The 17181-nt window shown below is 36.8% G+C and overlaps 1 protein-coding gene across 1 annotated transcript; it reads left to right on the forward strand.

Annotated features, from left to right (window-relative positions):
- The first annotated feature begins 6465 nt into the window (after positions 1-6465).
- On the forward strand, positions 6466-16564 carry LOC102688596 (tetraspanin-1). Its single transcript, XM_006634892.3, has 8 exons — positions 6466-6603; positions 6983-7045; positions 9592-9798; positions 10315-10389; positions 12304-12402; positions 14950-15093; positions 15568-15651; positions 16344-16564. Exons 2-8 carry the CDS (start codon positions 6989-6991, stop codon positions 16413-16415), a joined length of 738 nt encoding a protein of 245 aa, XP_006634955.1. The 5' UTR covers positions 6466-6603; positions 6983-6988; the 3' UTR covers positions 16416-16564.
- Positions 16565-17181: the final 617 nt, after the last annotated feature.

Below are 17181 nucleotides of genomic sequence, written 5' to 3' on the forward strand. Positions count from 1 at the left end.
CAAAGGGAACTCACAGCCCCTGAACCATCCAAGACTTTACATTATAATGTACTCTCTATATATTTTTCATGCATGTATTTTATGAGTCTCATATCTCAAATATATGGCTCAATATATATGGTGATACACATATGACACATGATTTATGGCTCTCATCTGACTCTGTATGTCTAATAAATCTTAAATATATTTTACTGATATATTGACTGCAGCTTTAAATTAAATTTTAATTCTGAAAGGATGCTGTTGCTGCCTTGATTTCCTTTATCAATGTGCTTATGGTTGCTTTTAAATGTTTTGCAGCTACACTGTTTGTCTCTGGTGACTTATCAAGGGAAAGCATTCTGGCTACCCCAAAGTCAATCCACTGCCAAATTACTCATATATTGTGTCAGAAAAAATGGCCATGGTGTCAGACGAATGTCACATTCCCACAAGCTTGCGTGTCTGTGGAAATCTCTCTCTGAGGAGCTCCCTTCCCCTTTTTGTGGGCTCATTTAATGACAAAGGAAAGTGTAAAAAAATGCCAATTGTTAGGCTGCAAGCCTTAGGCAGTCTTAGCTTGGCTGCTGACCATAATTATTTTGATTCCAAGTTAAAAATACAGGTGGATTATATAATCGCTGTTCCACCTTCCCTGATCTGAGAGAAACTGTCACCATTAAATAAACGTGTGCTGTAATATTTCTAACATTTCTTCATGCCCTGTGTAGTGTTTTAATAGTTTAAGAATATTTTCATTCATTTGTTGCTAACCTTATTCATTCAATAATATCTTGCAGACAACTTTTGATTCTAATATTGATTGAAGTGTCACCTTTTGAAATGTCTTTTAAAAGCAATTAACTATCCAGACTAAAACACTGTACAGTATAAACATACTGTAACTGAAAGAAAAAATACAGTATGTGTTGTAAACAAGAATGACAAGAAAAAAACCTCCAGGTGGTTAACCCTTGGGCAATTTAAAAAAATGTTTGCTTTTTACACGACATCAGCAGTGAACTTGGATTTGAACTAAATAAAAAAGGGAATTTTAAGATCCTGTAGCTGTGGAGGTGATCAAATTTTATACTTGGCTTAGCTGTCACCCTTCTGGGTACCTAGAAAACTCAAACATTCAGTAATCTTTTAACAAATTAGCCATTTTGCAGAGAGCCATGTGTCTTTGCTCATACCAGTTTAATGAAAAGCTTTGCATGCATGATATAAAAGACTGTAAAATAAAAAATTCTTTGGAATGCAAGATAAAATGAGTATTTCTTCTGTTCAATGTTCAGCATGCCTGCTTGCATATTTAACCTGCCCATCTGCATGAAGAATGACAGAGCTGCTCTGGATTCGCTTGAGAGCTTGCAGGCTGATCCTTAACATTTTCTCAGGTGAAAGGGGGCATGCAGTTAAAAAAGGTCATGCATGATTTCCATCTTAGGGCGCCATATTCATTAATTGCATGAGAGCTCTCGTCTCACCATCAATTCTGTCAAACTGTGAATATAGGACACAGTCAAGCTTATTTCTATTTCATTTCCTATGCCTAATCTCTACAGACTGAAAGCCACCTAACACATACTGTACAGTACATGTATGCCAGTGTTGTTTTGTCAGTGAAGATGTGAGATTTAATAAAGGTAGGTAGGTTAGGTCCCCTTTTCAGACCCATGGGGGAATGGGGGGGCAAGGGCCACCATTTTTCTCAACCATTAGACACTAGAGGTGGAGGTGGTCAGCATCACACTCCCACCGGCCTATTATCCCCAGAAGGATTAACCCTGGGCAGTAGTACTGTTTCACAGCACCATGAACCCTGAGCTTAATTTCAACAGCTTCAGTCTGTTTGTGTGGAGATTGCATGTTCTCCCCATTTGAGTTTTTGCTGGGTTCTCTGTTTTCCTTCCATTGGAAAGACATGATGACTAGATTCGATTGGCAATCAAATTGTCTTTTTGACTTTGTTGCTCCCCAATGGACTGGGGGCCTGTCCTGGGAGCAGTGTCAGTCAGTCCTACCTTGTACAGTACATACTGTATAGGCTTAAGCTTGCCATCACAGCCTTACCAGGAAAAGCACCTTTCTGATAATGGACGGTTGGTTGGATATGTGCAAGGCAGCTAAAATCCATTTAATCTAAGAGGTTAATAGACATTTGCTGGAAATTTAATAGGATGAGTAACAATAATTGTCAGAGGAGGAGAAGCAATTACAGACAGAGCAGCAGAGTGAAGGTTCCTTAAAACTAATTAGAAAGTACAGTAGAGTGTATAAATAAGAAGGCCGCTCAGAACAGTTGTGTGGACATTAGCCAGATGGAATTCTGCTTCCAGTGCTTATCAATGGAAGCATGTAATTAACAACAGAATAACAAGAGCTGTGTACTTTGCCTTGTTCTCTTTCATTAACCTGCTGTCCTTTGTAGTGCTCATGAGTTAAAATTTATTTATGTTATTTTTACATCAAATTAACTAAAGGCATTATTAAAATCAAAGAATGAATATTACTGTAGTTTTCTGCAAAGAGAAAGCAGTGCTTTAATATCCCTCAGTCAGCTACACTGGCTATCCCTATATCCTGATTTTGTTTTATTTAGTAATGGTAGGCATATTTAAAGGCTTAATAGAAATCGGTCCTTTCCTGACCTCAGAAAAGGAAGAACCAAATTAACAACCAATGTTTTCAAAATGCAGCCAAATAATTCTAAATACCTATTGCAAAGGCTAACACATCCAAAACGTATGAATCAGCAATATAACATTAAAATCCCTTTTCCTTGCTGCACAATAACTGTAATTCCATTGCACCCTGGGATTACGGGGGGTTAACATGTCTTTTACCTAGTATCGTTACTGCCAAATAAATATTCATAATCTCTGGTAACTCCCTCTGTGCTGCACATTAGCACAAAAAATACATGTGCTACTTAATAGATACTTTAAAGTTCAGAATTTCTTAATTGACAACATATGTTCAAATGACAATTGAAACCTCAATTTAAAATGTATAAATTGTATAATGCAGATTTTTACCAAAATAATACATTTGTTAGCCTTTTCTTAAATGCAACAAAGCTGTGACTTACTGTATAGAGTATAACAAATTAGTACTGTATGTGCCAGAAGTTATTGAATCTTTCCTTCAGATTGTCATGATTTTTTTAACTAACCAGAATCTCTTTTCTGACAGCATACAAATAGCCATCCCCATCCTTAGTGGCATTAACAATCTAACCTCATTGTTGCTGAAAGTCCCGGATAAATTATCTGAGTGTCTATCCTGAAGTTGTGGGATAATATTCAGTCTAAGCACCTCATCAAGGCAAAGAGCCATTTTACAGGGCTTTAGTCACGTACAGAAATTTCTACAAGTGCTCTGATGGAAAAAGTAGTGCAGTAATTATTATGCAACTGCTCCAGAATGCAAGATTATTAACTCATTTAATATCTAATGAACCCCGGCAGGTGCTCTTCTCAATGAGATTAAGGGCTTTAGGGTTAATGATGGTATTGGTGAGATTGTCATAACTCATAATAGGGCCATTAAAGCAATATTACTGAGAGAGCTCAATCTGATATGGATTTAACTCTAGCAAGGTGCCACTGGACGGTGTTTTAACTGCCTCTAGGATTACACAGTGTGCTGAGAATTCAAATGTTGCTTGGGGAGGAAGTGGCTGAGACACCACTCTGAGTGGGTGCCAGTCACCCGGCCTTTGTTCTCCAGGAAATGCTGTCTTTGGTTAGATTTCCAATTATTGCTGATCCTACTTTCATTAAGAAATAAGAATTGTGTATTTTGTTCACCTACAGTACGTGTCCTGTCTGAAAATGTATTAAGAGAATTCAAAGGAAATAATTGAACCCTCATATTTCTAATTACATTTCTGTTCTTCATTCAGTAAAGGTCATACTAAAAACTAAAATCACAAGAAAGATGTTTATTTGATCCTGCATTAACAGTATAATTGAAACTCATGTTGACATGCACAATAGCATCTTTTAGTCCGTGGCAGAATGAGATCCCAAGACTGCACAAAAAGCAATGGGAAACACTGTTTCCACTGTTAATATAGGAGGACTGTTTTACAGTTATTCCTAAAATGGACTGAGAGCTCAACAGAATTGTAATTAAGAATTTTTCATTTACTAAAATACATCATGGATGTACTTCCCTCTGCTGGAAAATAGGAGGTATTACATGGAGGGAAGTAGTACAGTATGCTGCTGGAGACGATAGTTGATAGAGTTTAAAAGCCCAACAAGATGAGACATCCCACAACCTTGGTCCATGCACTGAAAAAGCTGTCTTCCTGGTATTTGTGATGGACAGACTTAAAATATATTTTTCATGTGCAAAGCATGGAAAAAGGCAGGGTAAGGCAATAACCACTCTCAGACATAATGTAAGCCATAATATTTTAAAACTTAAATGCTCAAATTAATAGATAACAGATGAAGCGAGACCAAAGGGATTGGTGGAATGCATGACTTTGATTTAATTAAAATACAAGTGTTATGGTTTTGTAAAGGCTAGTCTAGTTGATTTCTGCTAGGTGCAAAGGGTATTGGAGTTATCAAGTTTTAGAAATGCAGTAGCACAGATAATTTTCTCAACATCTAACATTAAAAGGCAAGGTCCACCATGAGCAGTATTACACTAATACAATTACCATATTTCAGCTACGAGGGCTGAAAGAAACACTGGGATCGAAATGGCTAACAAGAGCAGAATGACTATACTTACAATGCTCAGTTTTATGTGTTAACCTGAATTGTTTTTCATCCTGATGCCAATAATTAACAAGAAATAACATCTCATTTTCATCAGAATTCAAAATTCAACAAGAAATGCATTGTGGTATTAGAATTAAAGTAAATATACTGTACAACTGTTTGTGTTTATTTACTTTCAGATTATGCTTTAACTGCTCCTAAGGTAACATAGATAATACATAAAAGTGGGACCAATGACATATCTGAGGTACACCCTTAAGAATACCATTTTATTAACATTTTAATAAAATATAGGAACATAAAAAATGTTTCTAAACAGAGTAGGTCATTTAGTCCATGTAGCTTTATGGTTTTAAGTAGATACATTCTGATTCTGAAGATTCTGAAAAGTACTATACATAGGGACTTCAAGGATTTAGAGTGCAGATTAACAAAATTCAGTTCTTATAGTTTGAGAGAATAGTAGATTTCTTTGAGTCCTGGAATGTACCTTATCACTATTTTCTAGACTGATTCCAGAGCAGCAATATCATTATTTTAATGTGGTGACTAGAACTGAACACAATATTCTAAATGAGGTCTAACTAGGACAGTGCATAATTTTACCATAACATTGCTTGATTTAATCTCTATTCTTTTAAATATGTATCTCAACATTGTGTTTGCCTTTTTATTGCCTCCCTTTTAAAATGATGGGTCAACATAAATTCCTGAATCTTTTTCATATACAGATTATTTAAGATCAGTGTTTTGCTTTTTATATTTAAATTTTTCATTTGTACAGTATCACTTTTTTGTCTATATTAAATGCCATCTCCTAGATGTTTGACCAGTTGTCAGTTCTATCTAAAGGTTTTTTTTTATTTCCCTTACAGCTTTTAAAATGACTCAAAAACAATCATATTTTGGCAACAGTTGCAACCGTCACTAGTTTACAGACTATACCAGAATCCAGGTCATTAATACACTGTAAGTTAGTAAGAACAGTGGTCCTAACACAGATTCCTGTGGTTTTACACTAATTACATTATCTGAATTTGAGTATTCACCTCTTATCTGCACTCTACAGTTCTTAGTCCAAATACATGCATTTCCTTGAATTCCTACTGCATATAATTCAATAATTAATAACCCAATAATTAAAACTTTAATAATTAAATGCCCCCTGCATGTATCCAGTACTGCTGTTGCTTGTTCAAAGACATCTGAGTCAAGAAAGTCCTAACTTTTCTAAATCCTTCTTTGATGCCCATTGGTTAATGGTGCCATGGAATTAAATGGAGTTCGAGAAGTTCGGGAGGAATGAAGGCAGCCGCGCTCATTCGACACAGCTGCTGCAATTCTCACTAATCCTGACGTAAGCAACCGGTCTCCATATATATCAAACGTCACCCTCTCCTCTTCCTCGTTCGTTTTCTGCATCCCTCCACCACCCCCTCTCCACCTTCGCAGCTACCCAATTGGTTGCATGTGGGTCCTATCCTCCCCGTCCAACGGCCGGGAGGTTGGCCCTCAGCCAAGTGGGTTACGCCAAATCTCCACATCCCAATAAACAATTCTAATTTCTCCCAAGCTTTCGGCTGCTGTCATTCCTCATGAATTGTCAGGAATTATTACCCTTTTTTGCCTACAGAGGTCAGAAGACCTTTACCTGGAAAATAATTTCAATCTGTACACCTGTCATTAACAACCACCACATCTTCCACACCCCACCCCACAGCTAGGAACAGAGAGACCAACACCGAGAGAGCTACTCAGGCCACCTCCTAATATTCAAAGATTATAAGACGAACTAGAAGCACCTGCAGTCAGTCAAGAAGGGGCCTTGAAATAAAGACATTGAACTTGGTTAATCCACAAACTAATAACCAAAAAGGTAGGATGGGCTGTATGATATGTAAATATATAATGTTTTATGTTATAATAAGAATATTGTAGTTTTAATATTTCTCATTCTAATTGTATTTCATTATAATGTTATGTTTTCATCGTCGGCTTATTTGCCAAGTTGTAAGAGACTCTAAACTGTCAAATTCAAGCATCACTATATACAGATGAATGTACAAGGCAAATAACTATTAATAATAATAGCTTTAGCTGAATAAGAAAGCTACATTCATTAATATACAATTTTAACAATCATTGACTCTTAAATTTCACAGGAAACTATGATATTGTATGAGTTTTTATATATTCCTTGAATTGTTTTATGTTAAAGTTGTTTAATATACCATTTCATGTAACTTTTTTTACAGCTTAAAATGGGGTGTTTCACTTTTGTCAAAGTCATGATGGTCTTATTCAATCTCATTATCTTTGTAAGTACTGTATTTTTCTATGTGTTGGTACAGAGAAACTAAAAAGTAATTTGTTGTGTTTTCAGATAACTAGAAGGATTGCTTTTTACTAAATTGTGATGTCAAATATCAGAATAGATAGCAAATTACTAAAAACACCATCTTTTAACTCATATACCTGTATATATACTAAAGGAGTTGCAGAGATTTTTCCAGTCACCAACACAAATGTATGCTATTGACATAAATGCTTATTAAATAACTTTAAATTATATCACTTTTTGTATGTGAAGAAACTTAAAAAATCTTGAGTTTTTATAAGTTTTAATAAGTTTAACAACCAGTATTTTTAACACATTATTCATTATCCTCCTAGGTTTGTATTTTTAAATACAAATTGTTGATTTGATTTAAAGTTGTTTTTTAAAAGTTTTTAAGTTAAAAAATGCCAACTAAACCTTGTTCAATCTGATTTACTTCTGTGACAGTGTGAAAAATTATCATCCCGGGTGTACCATGTTGACGTAATGATTTGCATGATCAAATGGCAGAAGGATTTTCCTTCCATGATCATATATTTTCTAGAGATCCAGTTTGGTTTCATTAAACCAAATGAGACATTAGTCAAATCCGACATTTGTTTTATACCTACAAGTTTAGGAGGTTTAACCACATACTGTACAATACCAGATCTAATATTGTCAAAGTCAATGCTAGGCTAGAATTAGAACAACCTACACACACACATTTAAATCCAGAGAAAGAGAACAAAAGATTATTCTTCTCCTGAAGCTAGCAAAACCTTTGTAGCACCAGTAATTTTTTTTTATGTTATTAGTAATTTTTGTTTTTTTGGACAGTTGATTTGTGCTTTCAAGGAATTAAGACTTTGTAAAAAGTTTTAAAACTACTCAGAAGCATCAGTTTTATTCCATAAGAGGAGAAAAGGATACACAACGATGAAAACTTGATGACATGTTAAAGTCACTGTCATGCAACAGAGAATTGATATGTAATTGTGGTTCATCGCTATATAAAGACAAGATAAAGATAATGATGGTCTGACTAATGTTTCTTTTTTCATTTCTCTCTCACGTTTAAGCAAAGCCTATTAAATATATTTCTCACACAGAGATGCCTTTTATTATGTAGTGTCTTTGTCAAATATTTTGTTTTTTAATGAGGTTTTGTACATTCTGTCATTCGTTTTAATTCATTTTTCTTGCATGACAATTTGATTCTCAAAATACATCTTGATTCACACTTAATCTATGCCAGGTGTGTTTGCTTTGACACAACTGCTTTCACATGCAACATCCGATCAAAGAATTTCAAGAAAGAATGGATGTGCCAAGATTAATTATTTCAGGAGAAAAGAAAAGTTTGTGGGCTTGGAGTTTGGAACAATATGCTTGTCATGTTTGATTTGTGGGATTATTGAAAGTTAGAGAACAACAGTCTGGGTGCACATCAGAAGATACAGGAACATTGCAGCCTGATATGTCCATGTGGGAGCTGTAGATATGGAGCTGAATCTGGAAATGGGCATTATGTTTTACTGAGTACTTGTAAAATAGTGACAGGAATGGCTTTGCATTCAGAGAAGTGTTGGGTTTCACAGAAACATCACAGGTGACATATCATCCTGCTGCCTGAAGTTTGATAACTTGTGCATGAATTCTAGTGAAAATAGGGAACAGTGATACTTTGCAGAAGTGTTAACATTTAATATTCTGTATTAATTATAATCAGATTTAGTCTCTTTTAAGAACAAAACTTTGGAATAGGCCTCTAAATTTAAATGTGTGTACGCAGCCTGGCTTTTTCAAAGGGATGGTAATTGAGTCAAAGTAAAATAGCTCTTAAATGGAAAAAAGACATTTAGAATATGTTTTACAAGTTATATATGAAAAGCAATCACTATTAAGGTTTACAAAAGCTACACTAAGGTAATAAAACACTGCAGCAGAATACAAAACACGTTTCTAAAAGCTCCTGAATTTTCAAGGTTACAAATTTTCTAAGGTTACACTATGAAAAAGGAACCTCTAAGCCCATTCACAAATCCGAAAGGTTCAGTGAATTTGAATGAAATCGCCACTTTTGTCTATGCAACACTATACAATACCATTTCCTTAAAACACTTTAAAGAACACCGTACTGCTATAACTAAAGGAAATGTGTCTTCCCACTCAGATTTGACTTAACTTCATACTAAAACAGTCTACTTGCTAAAATAATTTAAATATAGTAAGCATAAATTGAGGACATAAATTATTAAATTATCTAATATCTATACACCATAATGTGCCTTTTTAAAAAATATATCTTGTGATGTGTGAGGATGAGAAAGAATGAGATCAGGTTGCATTTAACTCCTTAGTCAGTTGTTGATGTTTTGTTTCGGTGTGGAGAAACCAGTTTACCATGTGGGCCCGAAACAGAGAGGAAGTGGGGGTTACAGCTGTATTGGGCTGTGACGTGTGTCAGTTTGTGTTGAAAGTCAGTGATCCCAGAGTTCCTGGGATCCTACAGCAGTTCCTTCTTCTCTCACTTGTCCTCTGCAGTTAGGAGGGGCCACCTTGCTGGCAGTAGGAATATGGGCCAGCGTGGATGGGGGATCCTTCCTGAAGGTCCTGGGACCCATCTCGGCCCAGGCCGTGCAGTTCGTCAACGTAGGCTACTTCTGTATCGCCATTGGGGCCGTGCTCGTCCTGCTGGGCTTCCTGGGCTGCTGTGGAGCTCAAAGAGAAAGCAAGTGCCTCCTCATCATGGTACGAGTGCTACGAGGGCAGGGCAGCTGCATGTGTTTCTTAACTTGTTTTTCTGCGGTCAAACTCTTTTTCATGAAAGAGGCATAGTTGGGGTGTACATCTGTTAAGTAAAATCCCTGAAGAAACTAGCAATGTACTGTATGTACCAAAGCAAACAAAGGCCTTTTTAGTTCACAGTGCTATATGCTTGAAGGATGACGTACAGTAACTGTTTGACATCTATTGTAACACACTCTTTAGAAAAATAGACTGTTTAATACTTTAGGTATACCGAGCAGTGAGATTGGTATTGAGAACTCACAATACAAAACACACAAGGTGCCTTGGCTTAAGGCACGCCTATTCTGAAGAAATGTACTTGTTCATTTGAACATGGGTAAAGGACTGAAGAACCTGGACGAGTATCTGATTTAATAAGTTTAAACAAATGCCATTGCAGAGTTCAGTCTATTACTGCTCTAGAAGACAGGCTGCCAAGTTGGGCTCATGTGTCCTTTGTCTTTGCCTCTCTTCCAGTTCTTTGCCATTGTCTTGATCATTTTCATTGCTGAAGTCGCTGCTGCTGTTGTAGCCCTCGCCTACACTTCATTTGTAAGTCACTCAATGCCCCTGACCCTCCCTCCCTTCTCTTTTTTTTCATTTTATCTCAATGTAAATTTTCGTCATATTCTGGCTTCATTAAATTACCCGTGTTTATGCCTGATTCAGTACACACACAGGCTCAATGACTCCCAGATTACCTCTCGCTACTGGCGACAGTTCTTACTTTAAGCAATTTATTACATTTGAATATTGAGGTTCCTGCATTTTATATGCAAAGTAGGCTATTTACATGTAAATGTTTCCCCATTTTCTGAAATGTATAATAATTACCACATTTCAAATGAAGTATGTGAGGGAGGTTAGAAAAACCTTCTAATAAAGAAAATAAAACCAGTTTCAAATTACAAATTTCAGAATAATCTTGGCTGAGGTAAAAAGGAGCTGCAGAGACAAGCTGTATAGGTCTGGAATGGCATTTTCATTTATGTGTTTTATCCTGAAACTGGTCATTCATTCTATGTTGGAGTACGTGTGTCCTGTTCAATTTATATCCCAGATGGTAATGCTCATTTCTATAGTGCCCAGCAAAGTGTGTGGACTAATAGGAGTGCTGGTCTTTGGAGAATCCACAGGAAACACGGCTACATTTTCAAAATGAATGTGATTTGGCTTGGGAAAATTGGAAGTAAATTACCATTTCATGCCTAACCAAATTAATCCAGACCTTTCATCAGTGTCTTAAGCTATACTGCGCAGTGCAATGCTTTTAATGCATTAGGTCTTAAAAAGGTCAAGATGTAAATTCTAGATTGGATTTATTTTTTATTATTTCATTTTATTTTGCCATATAATTAAAAGGAATAAACTCATGAATGTATTATGCAAGCAAATAAGGTGGAAAAAACTCACAGAATCATTACGTACTACACAGCTATATGTTAAAAATAACAAAGTTATGACTGTTTTAATATGTCTACAGATTCCCAATAAATTCTTTACACACAGGTTTTCACAAATTTTATGTCTTTTTATGTTCTAACAATAGGCAAAAAAGTAAACAAGTGTGATACTCAAATGCCTTTTTCATTTGCTCAATGTATTTTCATTGATGTAATCTGTCAAATAAAAAAATTAAGCCTGGCTTAATCTAAATTAGACCTGAATTGTCTGGAAGGTGAGTTCCTGCTATGTGTGTGAGTTCAGTATTGTCCTGGTCTCACAAGCTTTTATGTCTTGCAAGGTTCCTGAGAATTCAGAAATAACCTGGGATTTTCAGTGACAGACAGTGATGAATGTACATGTGGTTAATAGTCTGTCTGTTCTGCATATCACATCCAGCATCTGGAGGGAGTTTTAATTGTAGTATGTTTCCATTTTCCCCAGGGCTCTTTTTGAAAAGGGACTGAGGAAGCCAGTGTGTCATCTTAGCCCAACTAATCAAAATATGCAGCAACACATATTTCAACTTAAAGTCAGAAAACAGCTTGTGACCAAGCACAGTTTTAAACCTGAAAGAGTGAGACAATATACAAAGTATATACATATACTGTAAATATTTCTAGAAACTAGACTGGAAGAAAGCTGAAAACATACTAATGAAGATATCTTTTTCTTACCTTGATAAAGCAAAAACAACGTAACTTCTAAAGATGGACATATGTTTCAGTGCTGTTTGAATAGCTCTGTGGCAAAATTAAAATTCTTAATGAAAAAGTGGGAATAAAGAGATTACCTTAAAGCCATTATATTTACCTTGAGATTTGGCAGCAAGTCATTTCCTTTGATTTCATTAAACCAAACAAAAATGGACTATGCTGATGCATGCATAGTGTTTATAATATAAAAACATCTCTTTGACATTGTTTTCCTTGATCATCATCATGCACCAGAGACCTGCTGTGATTTCCATACAGATGTGTTATCATGTCCAGTCCTGATGGCCTGTCTTTGTTTAATACCCAGGCTGAGAGTATCCTCAGGGCTTGGGCAACCCCTGCTTTGCAAAATGAATATAGCATTCAGCCAGATGTGACCAAGATATGGAATGTCACCATGACAGAGGTACTGTAAATTTGGTAATTTTTTTAAGCTTTAAATTTGAATTGGCTTTTCATTTTCTGCAAGTTATTTTCAAATGTTTAAAAAATGAAACTATTCAGCAAATCTAAGAATGGAGGAGTCCTGGTTCAGTGATCTTGTCGAGATATAGTTCAGCCAGTACAGGTATTGCTCAGAGTCCTGGTTCAGTGTCCTTGTCGAGATATAGTTCAGCCAGTACAGGTCTTGCTCAGATTCCCGGTTCAGTGTCCATGTCGAGTTGTGGTTCAGCCAGTACAGGTCTTGCTCAGAGACCCAGTTCAGTGTCCTTGTCGAGATGTGGTTCAGCCAGTACAGGTCTTGCTCAGAGACCCGGTTCAGTGTCCTTATAAATGTGGTTCAGCCAGTAGAGGTCTTGCTCAGAGTCCCGGTTCACTGTCCTTGTCGAAATGTGGTTCAGCCAGTACAGGTCTTGCTCAGTGTCCTGATCCAGATATACAGTGCCTTGCGAAAGTATTCAGCCCCCTTGAACTTTTCAACCTTTTGCCACATTTCAGGCTTCAAACATAAAGATATAAATTTTTTATTTTATGTGAAGAATCACCAACAAGTGGGACACAATTGTGAAGTGGAACGAAATCTATTGGATTTTTGAAACTTTTTTAACTAATAAAAAAATGAAAAGTGGGGCGTGCAAAATTATTCGGCCCCTTTGCGTTAATACTTTGTAGAGCCACCTTTTGCTGCGATTACAGCTGCAAGTCGCTTGGGGTATGTCTCTATCAGTTTTGCACATTGAGAGACTGAAATTCTTGCCCATTCTTCCTTGCAAAACAGCTCGAGCTCAGTGAGGTTGGATGGAGAGCGTTTGTGAACAGCAGTTTTCAGCTCTTTCCACAGATTCTCGATTGGATTCAGGTCTGGACTTTGACTTGGCCATTCAAACACCTGGATACGTTTATTTGTGAACCATTCCTTTGTAGATTTTGCTGTATGTTTGGGATCATTGTCTTGTTGGAAGATAAATCTCCGTCCCAGTTTCAGGTCTTTTGCAGACTCCAACAGGTTTTCATCCAGAATGGTCCTGTATTTGGCTGCATCCATCTTCCCCTCAATTTTAACCATCTTCCCTGTCCCTGCTGAAGAAAAGCAGGCCCAAACCATGATGCTGCCACCACCATGTTTGACAGTGGGGATGGTGTGTTGAGGGTGATGAGCTGTGTTGCTTTTACGCCAAACATATCGTTTTGCATTGTGGCCAAAAAGTTCGATTTTGGTTTCATCTGACCAGAGCACCTTCTTCCACATGTTTGGGGTGTCTCCCAGGTGGCTTGTGGCAAACTTTAGACGAGACTTTTTATGGATATCTTTAAGAAATGGCTTTCTTCTTGCCACTCTTCCATAAAGGCCAGATTTGTGCAGTGTAAGACTGATTGTTGTCCTATGGACAGACTCTCCCACCTCAGCTGTAGTTCTCTGCAGTTCATCCAGAGTGATCATGGGCCTCTTGGCTGCATCTCTGATCAGTCTTCTCCTTGTCTGAGCTGAAAGTTTAGAGGGACGGCCAGGTCTTGGTAGATTTGCAGTGGTCTGATACTCCTTCCATTTCAAGATGATCGCTTGCACAGTGCTCCTTGGGATGTTTGAAGCTTGGGAAATCTTTTTGTATCCAAATCCGGCTTTAAACTTCTCCACAACAGTATTACGGACCTGCCTGGTGTGTTCCTTGGTCTTCATGATGCTCTCTGCGCTTTCAACAGAACCTTGAGACTATCACAGAGCAGGTGCATTTATACAGAGACTTGATTACACACAGGTGGATTCTATTTATCACCATCAGTCATTTAGGACAACATTGGATCATTCAGAGATCCTCGCTGAACTTCTGGAGTGAGTTTGCTGCACTGAAAGTAAAGGGGCCGAATAATTTTGCACGCCCCACTTTTCATTTTTTTATTAGTTAAAAAAGTTTCAAAAATCCAATAGATTTCGTTCCACTTCACAATTGTGTCCCACTTGTTGGTGATTCTTCACATAAAATAAAAAATTTATATCTTTATGTTTGAAGCCTGAAATGTGGCAAAAGGTTGAAAAGTTCAAGGGGGCCGAATACTTTCGCAAGGCACTGTAGTTCAGCCCATAAAGCCCTTCCCCTGCTCCTGGTCCAGATGTGGAAGCACTGTTACTTAAAGTGTGCCATTTTTAAAACGGTCTAAAACATATATTGATTGTGACAAAGCAGGACAATGTTCACATGGTAGAAAAAATAGAAGTGTTTTTTTGTTTCTGCAATAAAAAAATATTTTAATGTACACTCCTCTGTATTACAATGGAATTATCTTTTTGTGCAGAAAGGTATCATGAAGGATAGAGGCCAGAGGATTATCTTGCCACTTTTTCCCTGTGGCTAGAAGATTATTATGACACATCCTCTGTGATACTATACATACACACAGAGCAGTAAAAGTCTGGAGTAGCGTTTTAGTATTTCCGCTAACATTGTAGGATTCTGGAAATCATCTTTGATTATTCTAGAAGAGTAATTTTCCTATTTTTCTTGGTCTCTTTCAGCTGAACTGCTGTGGTTTTATGAACTACACAGACTTTACTGATTCAGTTTACTACAAAAACCACAATGGCACCTACCCCTCCTTCTGCTGTACCAGAAACACCTCAATGTGTAGTCCAAGTGCTGCAGAGAACGGTAAAATAGAGGTAAGCACTGCTGTTGCTATACATAACATGGACTTTCTGAGAGGCTGGATTTCGATGAGGTGATTTCAGTCTCCTGTCAATCACAAATTCAGCCCTCTGTCTTCTCATTGCAATACAGAATTAGAATACAAATGTGAGATAGAAATTACTTAAAGAACAGTCATGTTTAGAGCTACAATGTCTACAAATTGGTTGTGAACACTGATCTGAAGGCTCCAGAATAAACCTCGCCCAAAATACAGAAAGTGGTTAAAACTAAGGAAGTATGGTACTTTTATTAGAATGTTTTATAACAAAGAAGCCCTGTGCTTTTATTTTACTTGCTGATTTGAACACAAATAGCGCATTGTCCCTCTCCAAGCTTTACCTTATTAGAGCTCAGAACTCTAAGCTCTAACATCAAACTCAGAGTTTTAGTCACGTGCAGACACTCTGGGCTGTGGCTGACAATGAAGTGCTTTTCTTCACTTCCAGGGATGTTTCCAGCAACTGTTACAGACTTTAAAAAAGAATGCCAGCATTGTCGGAGGTATTGCTGTTGGAATCTGTGCTCTCGAGGTAAGAACAGGCATGTGATCCTTGAGAGAGATCAATATGCAAGCTGCAGTAGATGTTTTTGATCATAAAGGATTAAATGCAGGCACTTAAAATTGATGGAACCCCCAATGGCTGCTTTTAAATGGATAATTTCTTTATTTTATAATGTTTTTGGCCTCCCATGCTGGGTACTACTTAATCTTCTAAGTGTCAGATATTTAGCCATTATAATGTCATATTTATTTATGCCTTCAGTGCTAACACTTGATAAAGGCTAATACAGTTAATTCCTAATGTATTCAGCATATCAAATAATAATTTTAAAGGGCAAAGAAAATGGAATATGACTTTAGACTTTAATCTCTTTTCCATCAACCCCCACTCTAAAAGAGACAGGTTGTTAAGCTGTTTATGTTCTCTTTGTGTAACCAATCTATTTTACTCCACATCTTTAAATCCAAAAGAAACTGCAGTTAATTTTCAAACAGAGTATTAAAATGCAAAATAAAAATTGATTCTTTTTCACAACTCAACCCTGCTGTGCTATATTTTAATCAATAAACTTTGACAAGGCTATCAGAAAGCAGGGACCAAATTCTGAACGAGGACAAAAAAGCTTTGAAAAATGGCTCCTGTAAACAGAATGGTGATGTTACAAGGGCTCAGTTACTTTGCATTCTGGATTAGAAATCAGTTTATGTTTGTCTTTACAGGTGGCAGCCATGGTGGTGTCTATGTACCTGTACTGTTACCTGGATAAGAATGACGGCAAACACAGTGCTTAATCCTGTTGGAGGAAAGAAGAAAGAGTCTCTTAACATGCACACATAACTCTACCTTTTGCAGATCAGATGTGGTCAGCCTTGGTTTTAAAAGACATAAGTCCCTTTGATTTTATATTTTATTAAATTATTAAATTTATTACTTGGCTTAATTGGTTCACAATGCCTCTTCTTTCAGATATTAACAGACCCAAGCCTTCAAGAGACCTCTAAGTCCTACAGGTTATTGACGCTCCAGGAACAGGGTTGGTCATGTTCACAAATATTTTCAATATTTCATAATCCTTATAACGTCCCTACAAGTCAGTTAAATAAAATATCTTAGAACAAAGATCTTGAAAAGCAGGATAACATCATAGTGATATATTGTACAGTAAGTAACATATATATAATGTAGTAGTTCAGGTGGGTAGCTGCATCAGCATACATAGGTTGCAAAGAACAAGTAATAGATTTATTCCATGCTGAAAAGAGAAGAAAGAAAACACAACGTTTCGGCCATGGAGCCTTCTTTGGTGTGAGAAAGACACAGCAGCAAGCAATATATATACAGTATAATGTATACTGTTAAGCTCATTTCCAAATGTGGTATGAAATTGCACAGTAAAGCCCTTGTATGTATATAATGTATTGTTTTTTATGATTGAATCTACATCAGACAATATAAAATAAATAACCGTTTCATCAGTGGTCTGTTTCAGTCAGTGAGAGAGCAGTTAAATTACACAAAAAGGCGGAGGTTTGTTACAAAGCAACTGCCCCCCCCACG

The sequence above is a fragment of the Lepisosteus oculatus genome, chromosome 9, assembly GCF_040954835.1.
Source record: "Lepisosteus oculatus isolate fLepOcu1 chromosome 9, fLepOcu1.hap2, whole genome shotgun sequence".
NCBI lineage: Eukaryota > Metazoa > Chordata > Actinopteri > Semionotiformes > Lepisosteidae > Lepisosteus > Lepisosteus oculatus.

Bases quoted from the DNA above. Each gene is read 5' to 3' on its own strand.
- LOC102688596 (XM_006634892.3), top strand. From the start codon at position 6,989: ATGGGGTGTTTCACTTTTGTCAAAGTCATGATGGTCTTATTCAATCTC. The intron at 10,390-12,303 runs GTAAGTCACTCA...TTTAATACCCAG, and splicing joins CCCTCGCCTACACTTCATTT to GCTGAGAGTATCCTCAGGGC. The intron at 15,652-16,343 runs GTAAGAACAGGC...TTGTCTTTACAG, and splicing joins TTGGAATCTGTGCTCTCGAG to GTGGCAGCCATGGTGGTGTC.